At 33.3% G+C, this 14885-nt stretch overlaps 1 protein-coding gene across 2 annotated transcripts; it reads left to right on the forward strand.

The window, feature by feature from the left end:
- LOC109355698 (homogentisate phytyltransferase 1, chloroplastic-like) lies at nt 1829-9760 on the forward strand. 2 transcript variants are annotated; one of them, XM_019598885.1, is made up of 13 exons: nt 1829-1948; nt 2217-2264; nt 3230-3507; nt 3662-3745; nt 3837-3911; nt 4231-4314; nt 4398-4487; nt 4879-4980; nt 5252-5347; nt 5441-5512; nt 5595-5690; nt 6193-6297; nt 9557-9760. In XM_019598885.1, the coding sequence occupies exons 1-13, from the start codon at nt 1897-1899 to the stop codon at nt 9596-9598; spliced, it is 1224 nt and encodes a 407-aa protein (XP_019454430.1). In that variant the 5' UTR covers nt 1829-1896; the 3' UTR covers nt 9599-9760. The 2 variants fall into 2 exon arrangements, with proteins under 2 accessions (XP_019454430.1, XP_019454438.1); XM_019598893.1 differs by lacking the exon at nt 2217-2264.

Genomic DNA, 14885 nt, shown 5'->3' on the forward strand with positions numbered 1-14885 from the left:
ACATATAAAAGTGATTTTTTATCTAATTAATTAAAATCTATTGAGTAAAAATCTATTGCATTGGTTACAATGTATATCCATTAAATTAAAAAATAGGAATGCATGAAATATATTGCATTGGTCACAATGTATGCAATTGAGTAAAGAATATGTTAATATTTAACATTTAAAACATTCAGACTACACGTTACAAACAATATAAAAGCGGGTTAACAGACACAGTAGTACCTGTCAACACGCTAGAAAATAAAATTAAGTGAAGATATGAAGACTCTATTATTGATAACACAATTGTATATGCATCATTTATTTAAGATTAAACAATTACATCAAACGAATATATATTCAACTGCAAATTACAATATATAATACAACTTAATACGTAGAATATACATTACAAACAATAGGAAAGCGGGTTGACAGGCACGGTAGTGCCTGTCAACACGCTAGTGGTATTAGAGACAATTGCAATAATGGTATCTAAGTTAAATATACTCTTTGTAAAACATAGCCTAAAATCTTTAAAATATATAATTATATATACATGTTGCCATTTTTTCTTATTATTTAATAGAGTTGTCAACACATGACATGTATATCGGGCTAGCTCGTCAAAGTCCAAAAAAAAGTATAGGGCATGAGTATATTGTTTTCCAAATGTATTACTTAAACCGAGATTTTTAGCTCGGTCTGAGCAAACCACAATAAATTCGAGTTTATGGTGGATTTACCCTTTCGAGCCATTATAAAAAATTAGTATAAATAAGAATATGGATATTCTCTATCACTAGGCCACCGTATATTTTCTTATCTACTAAATATTAATTTTCCCACTCTTTGACTTCCCTTCTCCTTCTAGTAAATTCTAGCAATATTCTATGTGTAACAAGAGAATATCAACCCTTCAACCCTAATTCTTAGTGTTATTTTCACATGAATTTTAAATACCATAAGGCAAAACGAGAACAAAGGTAATAGTAATGAATAAAATATTATAATATATGAAGGTGAAAACAAACACACAAATAATAATAGTAGTGAATAAAATAGTATAAAATATGAAGATGAATGCAAACACACAAATAATAGTAGTGAATAAAATAGTATAAAATATGAAGGTGGATGCAAACAATGAAGAAAAAAATATGTGAAAGCAAACATTATATGGCAAAATGAAAGTGAACATTGTATGACAAAATGAAAGCAAAAGAATGTACCACAAAGTGAGGGAAGATATATTAGCACAAGAAAATATTTTAGTGCAATTATTATTTCTTATTTTCAATTTTGTATTAAACATATTTACTCCATTGTTATCCAGCTGACTCGTTTTGGCATTAGTTTTTTTATACTACAAAAAATATTCCCACTTTAATATAAGTTTGAGTTAAAAGACATAAAATCTAACTTAGTACTCACTTTATGGCAACTTACTTTAGTCAGAAACATATACAGGCTATAATCCTAATTCCTAACCATTCGAATAATCCTTTTGACATGTCTATAATTTAGAGATATTCTTCAAATTTTATTTTATTTTACAATTTAGGTTAATTTGAGGGTTGAATTTTGGAGGGAAATGAAGAGAAATGGAAGATTTGGGAGTTATTGTGTATTTCATGACTCTCAAACATTCTCTTTCCCTTCCTCCCTTTCAAAATCAAACTCCCAAACAAAGAACACATCAACCACATGTTGGTGTGGTGGCTGAGTTCCAGTTATGTTAATTGTCCCCTGCCTACGATGTCATCGACAATGACATTTTTTTTTGCCAAGAAATAAATTCCGTTTTGGTTTTCGCAGGTTGGAAGAAGCGCAACACAAGTTAGTGCCTTTTCCTCTGCTAAACATTCCATTTCATAAGTTTCAAACTCAACAAAAACACAATCACTGTTCATGGATTCTGTGTTACTTGGGTCTTTTCCTAAACCTTCTTCATTTACTATTGGTATGTTTTCATTTGTTATTTGCATGCATACTAGTTTAAACGCCTCTTTGATTCAATTACTACTCTTCTATTTTCCACAATGACCAGTGTGTGAATGTTGTTGTATCTACAACTAGTACTCTTTATAGGGTTTGAATGAACTAAGATTATTATTAAAGATGAAAATTTGATGCATTTTCTGTGCACCAAATTTCAGAAAGATTGCGTATTTGGTCACAAAAAATTGTTTCAAAACGTGTTTGCTGATTAAAAGTGGATCCATTTATAGGTGGAAATTTCGGGAGGAGGAAAACTAGCATCGTTAATTACTATGCAAGTATGTTTAATAAATCCCTTTCACTTCACTTTATTGTTTTCTGCAACTGCTTGGGCATCTCATTCTAACATTGTTTTCTGCTATATCTCAGTCTAACTTAGTAGAATTAACTTTCTGTTACTAACCTGTCTTACATTGTTTGCTGATAATTTGAATCTTACTAATTTTGTTACTGCCAAGTCTCGTATGATCGACAGGGTTGGAAATGGGAGTCATGGAGGGAAATGATGAGAGTTAATAATGCATCAAAGGATGCATTTTGTCTATGCATTTTGCCAATTCTCATCCCTTTCCTCCATCCTCCAACTTTCATGTCCAAAATTTGGTTACTGTTGTTTCTGTTGTGCATAGACCTTTGCTAAGCCTTCATTCTTCAAATTTTATATACCTTGAACTTTTACCCTTAATGGGCATAACTATCTTGTAATTGACTTTAATATGGTATCGCAAGTTACATCCAAACTAATCTGATAAAATAAACAAATCCCTTTTTACATCACAGCAGTAAACTAACAGGAAATGTTGAACTTTTCTCAACGAATGGTGAAAGCATGGTTGCATTATAAATCTTTCCCTCTGAGATGAAAAAGGTTACGGGAAGAGCATTTTATGAATATATAACTCTGCAACGTGATGATCCAAACATTATGTTATCGATTGGTAATGAGCATGCTTTGTGATGTTAATTGTGGCAGCACTACCTTTATTGTATTATGAAGAGTCAGAATTGATGATAATGATCTCAATCAGTTGACTCTTCTATGTCTATCTATATTTGAGCACAGTATATGTCTTTGTAGAGTAGCAACATACACAATTTCCTGGAATTTGGATATTGATTATTAATTTTCTCTGTAGATTTTTGTACAGTTATTTTCATTCTAAAGCAAGAAACAATTTCTATTTTTTTGTTCTTCAAAGCACCACTGATAGTCGGCTAATAAATGCGACATTTGGTACTTTAGGTTCTTATGCACCAACAGTTTCATGGCACAAGAGGAAGATCCAAAAAGAGCATAACTTTTTGAGGTTTCAACAGCTAAGTTTGAACCATCCATACAAAGGCATTAGTGGCGGGTCTACATGTCAAGGATGCAATAGAAAATATGTTGTGAAAGCGGCCTCTGAACAATCTTTTGAATCTGAATCTCGAGGTTTAGATCCAAATAACATCCGGGACTCTGTCAAAAATTCCTTGGATGCTTTCTACAGGTTTTCCAGGCCACACACAGTTATTGGCACAGTTAAGTCTAAGCTTTTCTGAAATAACTCTTTAGAACTAATGCCCGAATCTTATGGCTAATACTTAATATAGTTCATTTTTGTGAAACACTTTTTTGAATACTCGTAATATTCTGAACGTTTTAAAGGGTCTCACTTTATTTGTATTTCGGCAGGCATTAAGCATAATTTCTGTGTCTCTCCTAGCAGTAGAGAAAGCATCGGATTTATCTCCACTATTTTTTACTGGCGTTATGGAGGTAAGATCTCAAATATGACGTTTCTCTTAAAATGGCTAAATGCTTTTCTTCCCCCACAACTTCACTAATACTATGAGTTTTTATATTTCAGGCTGTGGTAGCTGCCCTGTTTATGAATATTTATATTGTTGGTTTGAATCAGTTGTATGATGTTGAAATAGATAAGGTATGAAACTCACTAATAGAAATAAACGATCTCAATAGCTAATAATTTTTTTGGTCGTCTTTGAGTTTCTGGATTAATCTAGTAGAAAGAAAACATTAAAGAGGCAGAATTGCTGTATGGATCAATGGAATCACTAAAATTGGCTATTCAGAGACCTATGCAGACTATGTTTTATACAACCATCTTTGTGATCACATGGACAACCTATTGTAGCCTCCGATGTAGTAAAAAAAAAAAAACACTTGATAGCTCATATGCTTTTCTGAGGAAATACCATAGGGGTTGTCTTATTATTGACCTGCTACATGTTTTACTGCAGATAAACAAGCCATATCTTCCATTGGCATCTGGGGAATATTCCTTTCAAACCGGTGTCATTATTGTTGCATCTTTTTCGATTCTGGTACCTATAGATTTATCCATTTTTCAAGATGAGCTTTACTGACGGGAGAAGGAGGCTTATCGTTTTATTCTCTTTTATTACAGAGTTTTTCACTTGGCTGGATTGTAGGTTCGTGGCCATTGTTTTGGGCTCTCTTCATCAGTTTTGTGTTAGGGACTGCTTATTCAATCAATGTGAGTTCTTTTTAACTTTCTCTCCCCCCAGCCTTATATTATTTAATCCTTAAGGCAAGATTATGCAATGTTCATTATATAGTGTCTACATTTGAAAAATTGACATGAGTTGTATAGTACATGATTAGGGTTCATTGTGTTATTTGTCTTGTCAAAGTTCATGGCAGTAAATGTTAAATATATACATTTTTAATGATTTGGAGGTTGGATTTAAGAGTTGAAATTGCGCAACACTAGTTAAATCCACCTGCTATCTGATATAGATTTAAGTCCACCCATGTTCTTTAAACATTATATATTTAAAGAAATTCTTAAGGAAGTCCTCACTTTTGGAAAATTTATAGGATGGTGACAGCACTACTTTTGTAACTTGTCTTTTGAAAGTTTTCAGGTGCCCTTATTGAGATGGAAGAGATTTGCGGTGCTTGCAGCAATGTGCATTCTGGTTATTCGAGCAGTAGTAGTTCAACTTGCATTTTTCCTTCACATGCAGGTTCTTCAAAGGCTTTTAGTTCCACATGAGCATGGATTAGTTTTTGTGCTCATCAGAGCAAAAATATATATTTAGTCTAATTTCTAAGTTTTACAGATAGCTTTGTTAATAGTTTACTCTATTTACACCACCTTGTCCCAGGAAGCCATATATTTTCTAATAACCTTTCTATCTTTGCTTTGATAAGTATGTCATAACTTTCTACCAACAAGTCTATCTTTCACATGAAGTCTGGTGATTTTTGGTTGCTGATTCCTCTGATAATGTCCAGACTTATGTATACAAGAGGCCAGCCGTCTTTTCAAGACCGCTCATTTTCGCTACTGCATTCATGAGCTTCTTTTCTGTAGTTATAGCATTGTTCAAGGTAAAAGCTTCCACTTTCTTAGAATATCTATTTGGTTTCAACATCGAACTTTAAGTGTACCAAGTCTAAAGACCTTTTGATGGATTTACATAGGACATACCTGACACTGAAGGAGATAAAATATTTGACATCCAATCATTTTCAGTACGTTTAGGTCAGAAGAAGGTAAGTTCTCCGAATTCAGCATTTCAGCAGACTTGGTTATGCCCTCATGTTTCTCTTTGTCAATGACTAATATTTTTACCAGGTATTCTGGATTTGTGTATCGCTTCTCGAAATGGCTTATGGAGTTGCCCTCGTGATGGGAGCAGCATCTCCTTGTCTATGGAGCAAAATTGTCACGGTAAGTTGCTTATTAAGTGCATAGTTGACTCTTGCAAGTGTGATGTATTCTCCTCCTGCTCAAGCAGTTATTAGTTGTATGCATCACTTCTTAGTTCTATAACTATGGTACAGGGAGTGGTTTTTGCTTTATACAGCAGCTCTTTCTTCTCATGCTGCCTTTGTACTTATATTGGTTTGTTAATATCAACATTTGGTTATTGTCTTTCTGTATGCCTCCCGAGTACCGATATACTGAACTAAGGTGCTCATACACCAATGTTAGTTTGCCTTTGAGGTTACTGGAATAAGGAAATATCTTCTAGTAAAGCTTTTTCTGTTGCATAGAACATCCCAACTTTATATCTTCATGATCTTGATATTTGGTGTCGAAGATTAAAATTGGTCTTTAAATGGGGCACTTCAGGAGAAACCTTAGGTCAATAATACATATCGACATGATATGGAATTTAACTTGTTTGAACTTTCAGCAATGTTTGAAATTTACTCTGCAAATGTGTTAGTGTCTGGGACATGCTGTTCTGGCTTCGGTTCTATGGTATCGAGCAAAATCTGTAGATTTCAGCCGCAAAGCTTCCATAACAGAATTTTATATGTTTATCTGGAAGGTAATCACAAATCTTAGACACTGTTTATCGTTTGAAAATTCATTTCAAGATGATTAGTGATTAGCCAGAAGAAATAGCTATATACTTTTTGCTTGTTCTGAGAAATAGTGATTCTGTGACCTCTAATAACTTATAAATTCCAATTCAAGTTCAAAACAGTGGCTATGTGCATCAGTTACGTCGAAATCCATTTTTTTTCAAAATGAGTTTCTTTGAAGAATTATCAAGTGATGATCTAATTTTTAAAACATGATATTTTTCGTAAGAATGTTCATAGTTATTATTGATTGCTATATAGCTAGAAGGGACCAACTTACTTCCCCGACATTCAGAGCTCAATGGTACCTAATGTATTGGGACCACAGCACAAGAATGAAAAAAGAAAAAAGAAAAACTAAACTTAGTCTTATATTGTTGATCAAGCCAACAAATGTCCTTCACAAATTAGGAGCTCCTACCTAAATAAATTTATTTAATGAGCTGATATTCACAGCATTTTGATCATTAAAGATAAAAGAAAAGCATGTGAACTTAGTCATATATTGGTCTAATTTTAATTAGTGGGATAAAGGTTTGGTTGTTGTTGTGAAGAAAAATTCAATGCTACTCAAAGCACAGAACATGCATTGTAACATTGACATGAGTTAATGGAAGTTTATATGTATATTTATTTTCAAATTGTTTGCACTAAATCCTCTGTCCTCTAATATACTCTCCCCCCAGCCTTATATTATTTAATCCTTAAGGCAAGATTATGCAATGTTCATTATATAGTGTCTACATTTGAAAAATTGACATGAGTTGTATAGTACATGATTAGGGTTCATTGTGTTATTTGTCTTGTCAAAGTTCATGGCAGTAAATGTTAAATATATACATTTTTAATGATTTGGAGGTTGGATTTAAGAGTTGAAATTGCGCAACACTAGTTAAATCCACCTGCTATCTGATATAGATTTAAGTCCACCCATGTTCTTTAAACATTATATATTTAAAGAAATTCTTAAGGAAGTCCTCACTTTTGGAAAATTTATAGGATGGTGACAGCACTACTTTTGTAACTTGTCTTTTGAAAGTTTTCAGGTGCCCTTATTGAGATGGAAGAGATTTGCGGTGCTTGCAGCAATGTGCATTCTGGTTATTCGAGCAGTAGTAGTTCAACTTGCATTTTTCCTTCACATGCAGGTTCTTCAAAGGCTTTTAGTTCCACATGAGCATGGATTAGTTTTTGTGCTCATCAGAGCAAAAATATATATTTAGTCTAATTTCTAAGTTTTACAGATAGCTTTGTTAATAGTTTACTCTATTTACACCACCTTGTCCCAGGAAGCCATATATTTTCTAATAACCTTTCTATCTTTGCTTTGATAAGTATGTCATAACTTTCTACCAACAAGTCTATCTTTCACATGAAGTCTGGTGATTTTTGGTTGCTGATTCCTCTGATAATGTCCAGACTTATGTATACAAGAGGCCAGCCGTCTTTTCAAGACCGCTCATTTTCGCTACTGCATTCATGAGCTTCTTTTCTGTAGTTATAGCATTGTTCAAGGTAAAAGCTTCCACTTTCTTAGAATATCTATTTGGTTTCAACATCGAACTTTAAGTGTACCAAGTCTAAAGACCTTTTGATGGATTTACATAGGACATACCTGACACTGAAGGAGATAAAATATTTGACATCCAATCATTTTCAGTACGTTTAGGTCAGAAGAAGGTAAGTTCTCCGAATTCAGCATTTCAGCAGACTTGGTTATGCCCTCATGTTTCTCTTTGTCAATGACTAATATTTTTACCAGGTATTCTGGATTTGTGTATCGCTTCTCGAAATGGCTTATGGAGTTGCCCTCGTGATGGGAGCAGCATCTCCTTGTCTATGGAGCAAAATTGTCACGGTAAGTTGCTTATTAAGTGCATAGTTGACTCTTGCAAGTGTGATGTATTCTCCTCCTGCTCAAGCAGTTATTAGTTGTATGCATCACTTCTTAGTTCTATAACTATGGTACAGGGAGTGGTTTTTGCTTTATACAGCAGCTCTTTCTTCTCATGCTGCCTTTGTACTTATATTGGTTTGTTAATATCAACATTTGGTTATTGTCTTTCTGTATGCCTCCCGAGTACCGATATACTGAACTAAGGTGCTCATACACCAATGTTAGTTTGCCTTTGAGGTTACTGGAATAAGGAAATATCTTCTAGTAAAGCTTTTTCTGTTGCATAGAACATCCCAACTTTATATCTTCATGATCTTGATATTTGGTGTCGAAGATTAAAATTGGTCTTTAAATGGGGCACTTCAGGAGAAACCTTAGGTCAATAATACATATCGACATGATATGGAATTTAACTTGTTTGAACTTTCAGCAATGTTTGAAATTTACTCTGCAAATGTGTTAGTGTCTGGGACATGCTGTTCTGGCTTCGGTTCTATGGTATCGAGCAAAATCTGTAGATTTCAGCCGCAAAGCTTCCATAACAGAATTTTATATGTTTATCTGGAAGGTAATCACAAATCTTAGACACTGTTTATCGTTTGAAAATTCATTTCAAGATGATTAGTGATTAGCCAGAAGAAATAGCTATATACTTTTTGCTTGTTCTGAGAAATAGTGATTCTGTGACCTCTAATAACTTATAAATTCCAATTCAAGTTCAAAACAGTGGCTATGTGCATCAGTTACGTCGAAATCCATTTTTTTTCAAAATGAGTTTCTTTGAAGAATTATCAAGTGATGATCTAATTTTTAAAACATGATATTTTTCGTAAGAATGTTCATAGTTATTATTGATTGCTATATAGCTAGAAGGGACCAACTTACTTCCCCGACATTCAGAGCTCAATGGTACCTAATGTATTGGGACCACAGCACAAGAATGAAAAAAGAAAAAAGAAAAACTAAACTTAGTCTTATATTGTTGATCAAGCCAACAAATGTCCTTCACAAATTAGGAGCTCCTACCTAAATAAATTTATTTAATGAGCTGATATTCACAGCATTTTGATCATTAAAGATAAAAGAAAAGCATGTGAACTTAGTCATATATTGGTCTAATTTTAATTAGTGGGATAAAGGTTTGGTTGTTGTTGTGAAGAAAAATTCAATGCTACTCAAAGCACAGAACATGCATTGTAACATTGACATGAGTTAATGGAAGTTTATATGTATATTTATTTTCAAATTGTTTGCACTAAATCCTCTGTCCTCTAATATACAAACTGAAACATTGTCTTGTACTAATGTCTTGATTCTTATTGCAGCTTTTTTATGCAGAGTACTTGCTCATACCTTTAATTAGATGAGGATGCAGCATAACTGTCAAGTTAAGATTTAGTTTTGTTTAGATTGGTAGTGCTGCTTTTGTCACAGTGCAACATATTTATAGTCTTTACATTAGTTTTAAGTTTTTTCTTTGCAATTGTACATGAACAATTATTTCCTTTGAGATGCTTTCGTTTAATTCATAAGTATTTTTTGCTTCTTATTATCATTATGGAAAAAATGTCACGTAACATTAAATTTAAACCAGAAGTTTTTTTTGACAAACACACCAATTTAAGAAAACTTAACCTCGTTTCTTCTGACTTCTGTTACACTTTTTCATTGTACTTTGTCATTCTCATACTTCCCTAGATTCCACTTGACAAAAGAGGCTACGGCACCCTTTTGATTTTTTCTAATGAATTGATGTTGTGGAGGAGATGAACAAAGATAGTGAAATATTGAAAGGTTATGAGAAATAAAATATGATGATTACGTTTGATAATGAAGGAAACATCCTTCAAAGAAAATGACATAGTTTAAGCTCTCATTTTTTTTGCATTCCGAGAGAGAAATATTTTAAGAAGTATTTAAATCATAACTAAGAGAAACGAGACATGGCGAAAAGTATTTAAATCATAACTAAGAGAAACGAGACAGCTATGTGGGAGTTAACTCTATACATAGTGGGCACTATTCATTTCCCCCTTTTTGGTTTCTTTGGTTCCTCCCACCTTTGAAATTGAGTGTGAAAGGAGTCCCTTCCCTTGGGCATTCCTTCCATGTAATAATACTAAAAAGATAGCCTTTTATGTCATTGTTCAGATTGACTTAGGCTTTGTTTGAGAGTTAGGAGGGAAAGGAAATGAGAGGGTAAAGAGGGGGAGGGAAGGAAATAGAAGGGAGGGCAAATTCAACTAAACCCCTCCCTTGTTTCGGAGTGTGGAATTTAGATAGGAGGGGATGAAGGGTTAATGTAATACAAAAATACTATTTTACCTCTCTTCCTCCTTTAAAAAATCAATAGTACGTTATGTATTATACGTTATAGAATAATATTAGTAAGGGTAGTTAGGTAATTTGACTTATTTTCTTCCCAAAACCCCCCAATTTCGGGGAACTAGGTATTTTGGCATTTGGAGGGTTTGAGTGGGTTTGAAAAATCCTTCAAAACCCTCCCCTCTCCTCCACTAAACTCCCAAACAAGGGAATCCCTCTCCTAAACCCCCTCCAAAATGGTACTCCCAAACACACCCTTAATGATTTCGTACAATCATACCATTTGCCACATTATCACAAAAAGAATCCCAAGGCATGAAAATTTGAAGATCTCGTGGACCCCAATATCTATAATAACTAGTTGAATTTCCCATGGAACGCATGACATTATTTTCTTGTTTGTCAAGAAATTTGTAGTGCAAGGGGACTCATCCCACAAACGAATTACAGAATTTTTACAGTTATTATAAATTGTCTTTATTTTTTATACACATATGATATGCCATGTAAGTACCTTTGATGTGTCACAAATAAGTAAAAATAGTGAAATTGTAACTTGATCCCTATGAATTAAATAAATGTTTGATAACAGAAAATATGATTATGTGATAGTTTAATTCTTATAAGAGATGCTTTGAGTAAATATTAGTTTCTTCTCCAAAGAGAAGAAGATACTAAGCAAAAGTGGTAATGCCATAGTATTTTCTAAAGAGGAAAAAGGATGATGGGATGAGTGAGGGAAATATAATTGTGACTGAGGTGTTAAATCTTTCTTTCTAAACATTTTTTAATGAAATTACACAAACTGTCCCTTACTTTTTTACACCTATACCCCTTCATTTTTTTATTTTTATATTTTCATTACACTGACCACTGCATGAGAAGTAAGTGTAATTTTGTGAACAAAAAATGTGATAAATACAATTAAGTTAAACAAAACATGATATATTGTGGAGACAAGTCCAAATAATATATGAGTTGATACCTCTTTATTATTTTTGATTCGTTACGATATAGTATAAGAACGATTCAAAACAATATATTTTTAGAATTGTTGATGCATTTTGTAACCAGAAAAAATAAAGATACATTAATTTGTATATTATTTGGATTTTTCCTTACAATATATCATGTTTTGTTTAACTTAATTGCATTTATCACATTTTTTTGTTTAAAAGATTACACTTATTTCTTATGCAGGGTGGTCACTGTAATATAACTATATGTAATATAACTATAAAAATTATGTGAGGTTTGTGTAGGTGTAGAAAAGTGAGGGGTGATTTGTGTAATTTCATTAAAATTCAGGGGGTGTCAAATGTAATTAACTCTTTTTTTTTGATGAAATTTTCTTTCCTTTTATACATAATATTATAGATGTTGATCCCTGTATCTGCAAAGTTTCACCTCATTCCACTAATGATAACAACATTGATCTAGATTCTTCCTTTTACACTCAAGTCCATGCATTTTCCACTCTCAATCCAAAATCTCCAACCTCACAACATTCCTCTCATATTCTCCTTAGGCATTCCTCTTTTATTACCCTTAGACATTCCTTAAGAATTAGAAAATCATCTACTTATCTACAAGACTCTCACTTTAATCTTATTACTTCTCAGCCTGGAATTACCAAGCATCTTCAGGTATCAATTATCCCTTATCTCATGTTATTAGTTATAATAGTCGCTCTGCTTCCTACATAAATTTTTGTTGTGTTGTTTCAACCATCAAAGAACATTCATCTTACAAACAAGCTTCTACAATGTCCTATTGGCAAGAGGCTATGCAACAATAACTTCAAGCCCTTAGTATTGATAATACTTGGTCCCTGGTCACTTTTTTCATAGAACAAAACTCTCATTGGTTGCAAATGGGTATACAAGGTCAAATATCATGTTGATGCCACATTAAAGAAATATAAAGCTATACTTATAGTCAATGGCTATATTCGACTAGAAGGAGTGAATTACTTTGACATTTTCTCGTGTGATAAAAATTACAACTGTTAGAGTCATCTTGGCTTTAGCCGTTGCGAAATCTTGATTTTTTGAACAACTAGACATCAACAATGTTTTTCTTCGTGGTAGCTTACATGAAGAGGTCTACATGACTCCACCACCTGGACTGTTACCTTCAAAATATAGTATAGTCTGCAATCCAGACACAATCATATCTTCTAAACTAATATATTTAGGTTTCTCTCACTCACAAGTTGATCAAACTTTGTTTACTAAAACCTCAACCACTTCTTTTACAACCAATTTTGTCTATATTGATGACCTTGTCCTCACGGGAAACAATAGTATTGAAACTAATCATGTCAAACAAGTCCTTGATCATTCCTACAAAATCAAAGATTTATATCCTCTATGATATTTCATCGGTTTAGAAATCACAAGATCCATCTCAAGTATTCATATCAATCAAATAAAATATACTCTCTTTGCTGGAAGACTATATCTCTCTTGCATCAAAACCTGCCAAAACCCCTTTTGACCCCTCCATTAAACCACAACTTAATGAAGGTACTCCTTTACTAAATCCCTCTTGCTATAGACGACTTGTGGACAGACTAATCTAGCTCAACATCTCAAGGCCACATCTCTTATGATGTCCAGCAACGTAGTCTCTTTATGACTAAGCCCATGAACTCTCACTACAAAGTAGCATTAAGAGTATTTCATTACCTCAAAACTTCCCATGCACATGGATTATTTTTCTCATCCACATCTACATTCAAATTATTTGCATTTGCCAATTCAAATTGGGTATATTGCTTAGATACACGAAAATCTATCACATGATTTTGCATCTCTCAACAATCGACTCTTAGAAGACTAAGAAGCATAACATTATTAGTAGTCCATCTTCAGAATTTGAATATTGAGCACTAAGAAGTCTTGTTTGTGAGATCCAATAGCTCAATTACCATTCTATGATCTTCACATTCCACTTCCAAATCCAACCTTTTCCTACTGCGACAACAGATTAGCCATCTAATTAACACATAATTCAATCTTTTAGGAATGCACTAAACATACTGAAATTTATTGCTATGTCATTAGAGAGAAAATATACAATGAGGCTTTGTTTATCTTCTTCTCATTCCTTCACTAGAACAACTTGTTGATGCCTTCACCAAACCATTACCACCTAAATTGTTTCAAAACTTCATCACCAAGTTAGGCCTTTGTGGTTTGCATCGTCCAACTTGCAGGAGAGTTAAATCTAGTTTTCTCATTTCAGAACTCTAAGCTCATATGGGTTGTTGGAGACATAAGACCCATATTTTCTATTGATTTTCTTTTCTTTCTTAATAGGTTTTTTGCCAGTTTAAGCCCAATAATTGGTTTAACTGTTAGTTGTTACTTTCTTTTCTGTTTTTGGCTTTTCAATTCGGTTAGTTAGTTTCAATCTTTCCCTTTTTCGACGACTTGACCAAACTGCTACCACCTTAACTGTTTCAAAACTTCAAGCAATTATATTATGCCTAATATGCACATATAATATGTAAGATTAATGCATGGAATACAATAAACTAGATGATATGTCTCATGAATATGATATGACAATTATAATGGTTTGTGAGACTTGCATCTAGATTTACTTCACCTATACTCACTCACTAAGGCATACATCACAGACTACTTAGAATTATGACTTTATTGATATAACCTAGTCTAGATAAGACCAATGAGATCTACGCATGTTGATTGTTGAGTCATCTTCAAGCTTTAATAAAACATTGTCTTCATCACAACATAGGCAAGACATTGCTAGTGCAATCCTTGACACTTTGCACTTTCATTATGTATATGCACTACAAGAATAATAATTTGGTACATTCTTATTTCTTGCTACTTATTGTTGTCTCTTAAATAAAAATAGTATACTTGAGTAATAATGTGTTAATTATTATATATATTTTTGGTAAAAGCGATGAGCCACTCCTCCCTATAGGTTAATGGTAGCGCTTAATAGAACAATGACTATATGTTCATATGGTTATGAGTTCGAGTCGTGAGAGGTTTCATTTGGAGGAATAATTGCAGGAGTATTTAAGCTTGCGGATGACACACTCAGTGTATTCATATGTCTGGGGATCGCATGTCAAGGTGGGGTGTTACTGTATCTTAATGTTAATGACTCATTAGAAGAATGACCATGTGTCCAAGTGGTACGGTTTTGAGTTGTGGAGGCTCTCATTGGGGAATAAAATAATGCATGAAATATTTAAGCTTGTGGGTGACACGTTCAGTATATTCATGGGCCATGGGGGTCGCATGTGTTGGGTGTTACTATAGCTTAATGGTAGCGATTCATTGA

Source organism: Lupinus angustifolius, chromosome LG01 (assembly GCF_001865875.1).
Source record: "Lupinus angustifolius cultivar Tanjil chromosome LG01, LupAngTanjil_v1.0, whole genome shotgun sequence".
NCBI classification, from domain to species: Eukaryota; Viridiplantae; Streptophyta; class Magnoliopsida; order Fabales; family Fabaceae; genus Lupinus; species Lupinus angustifolius.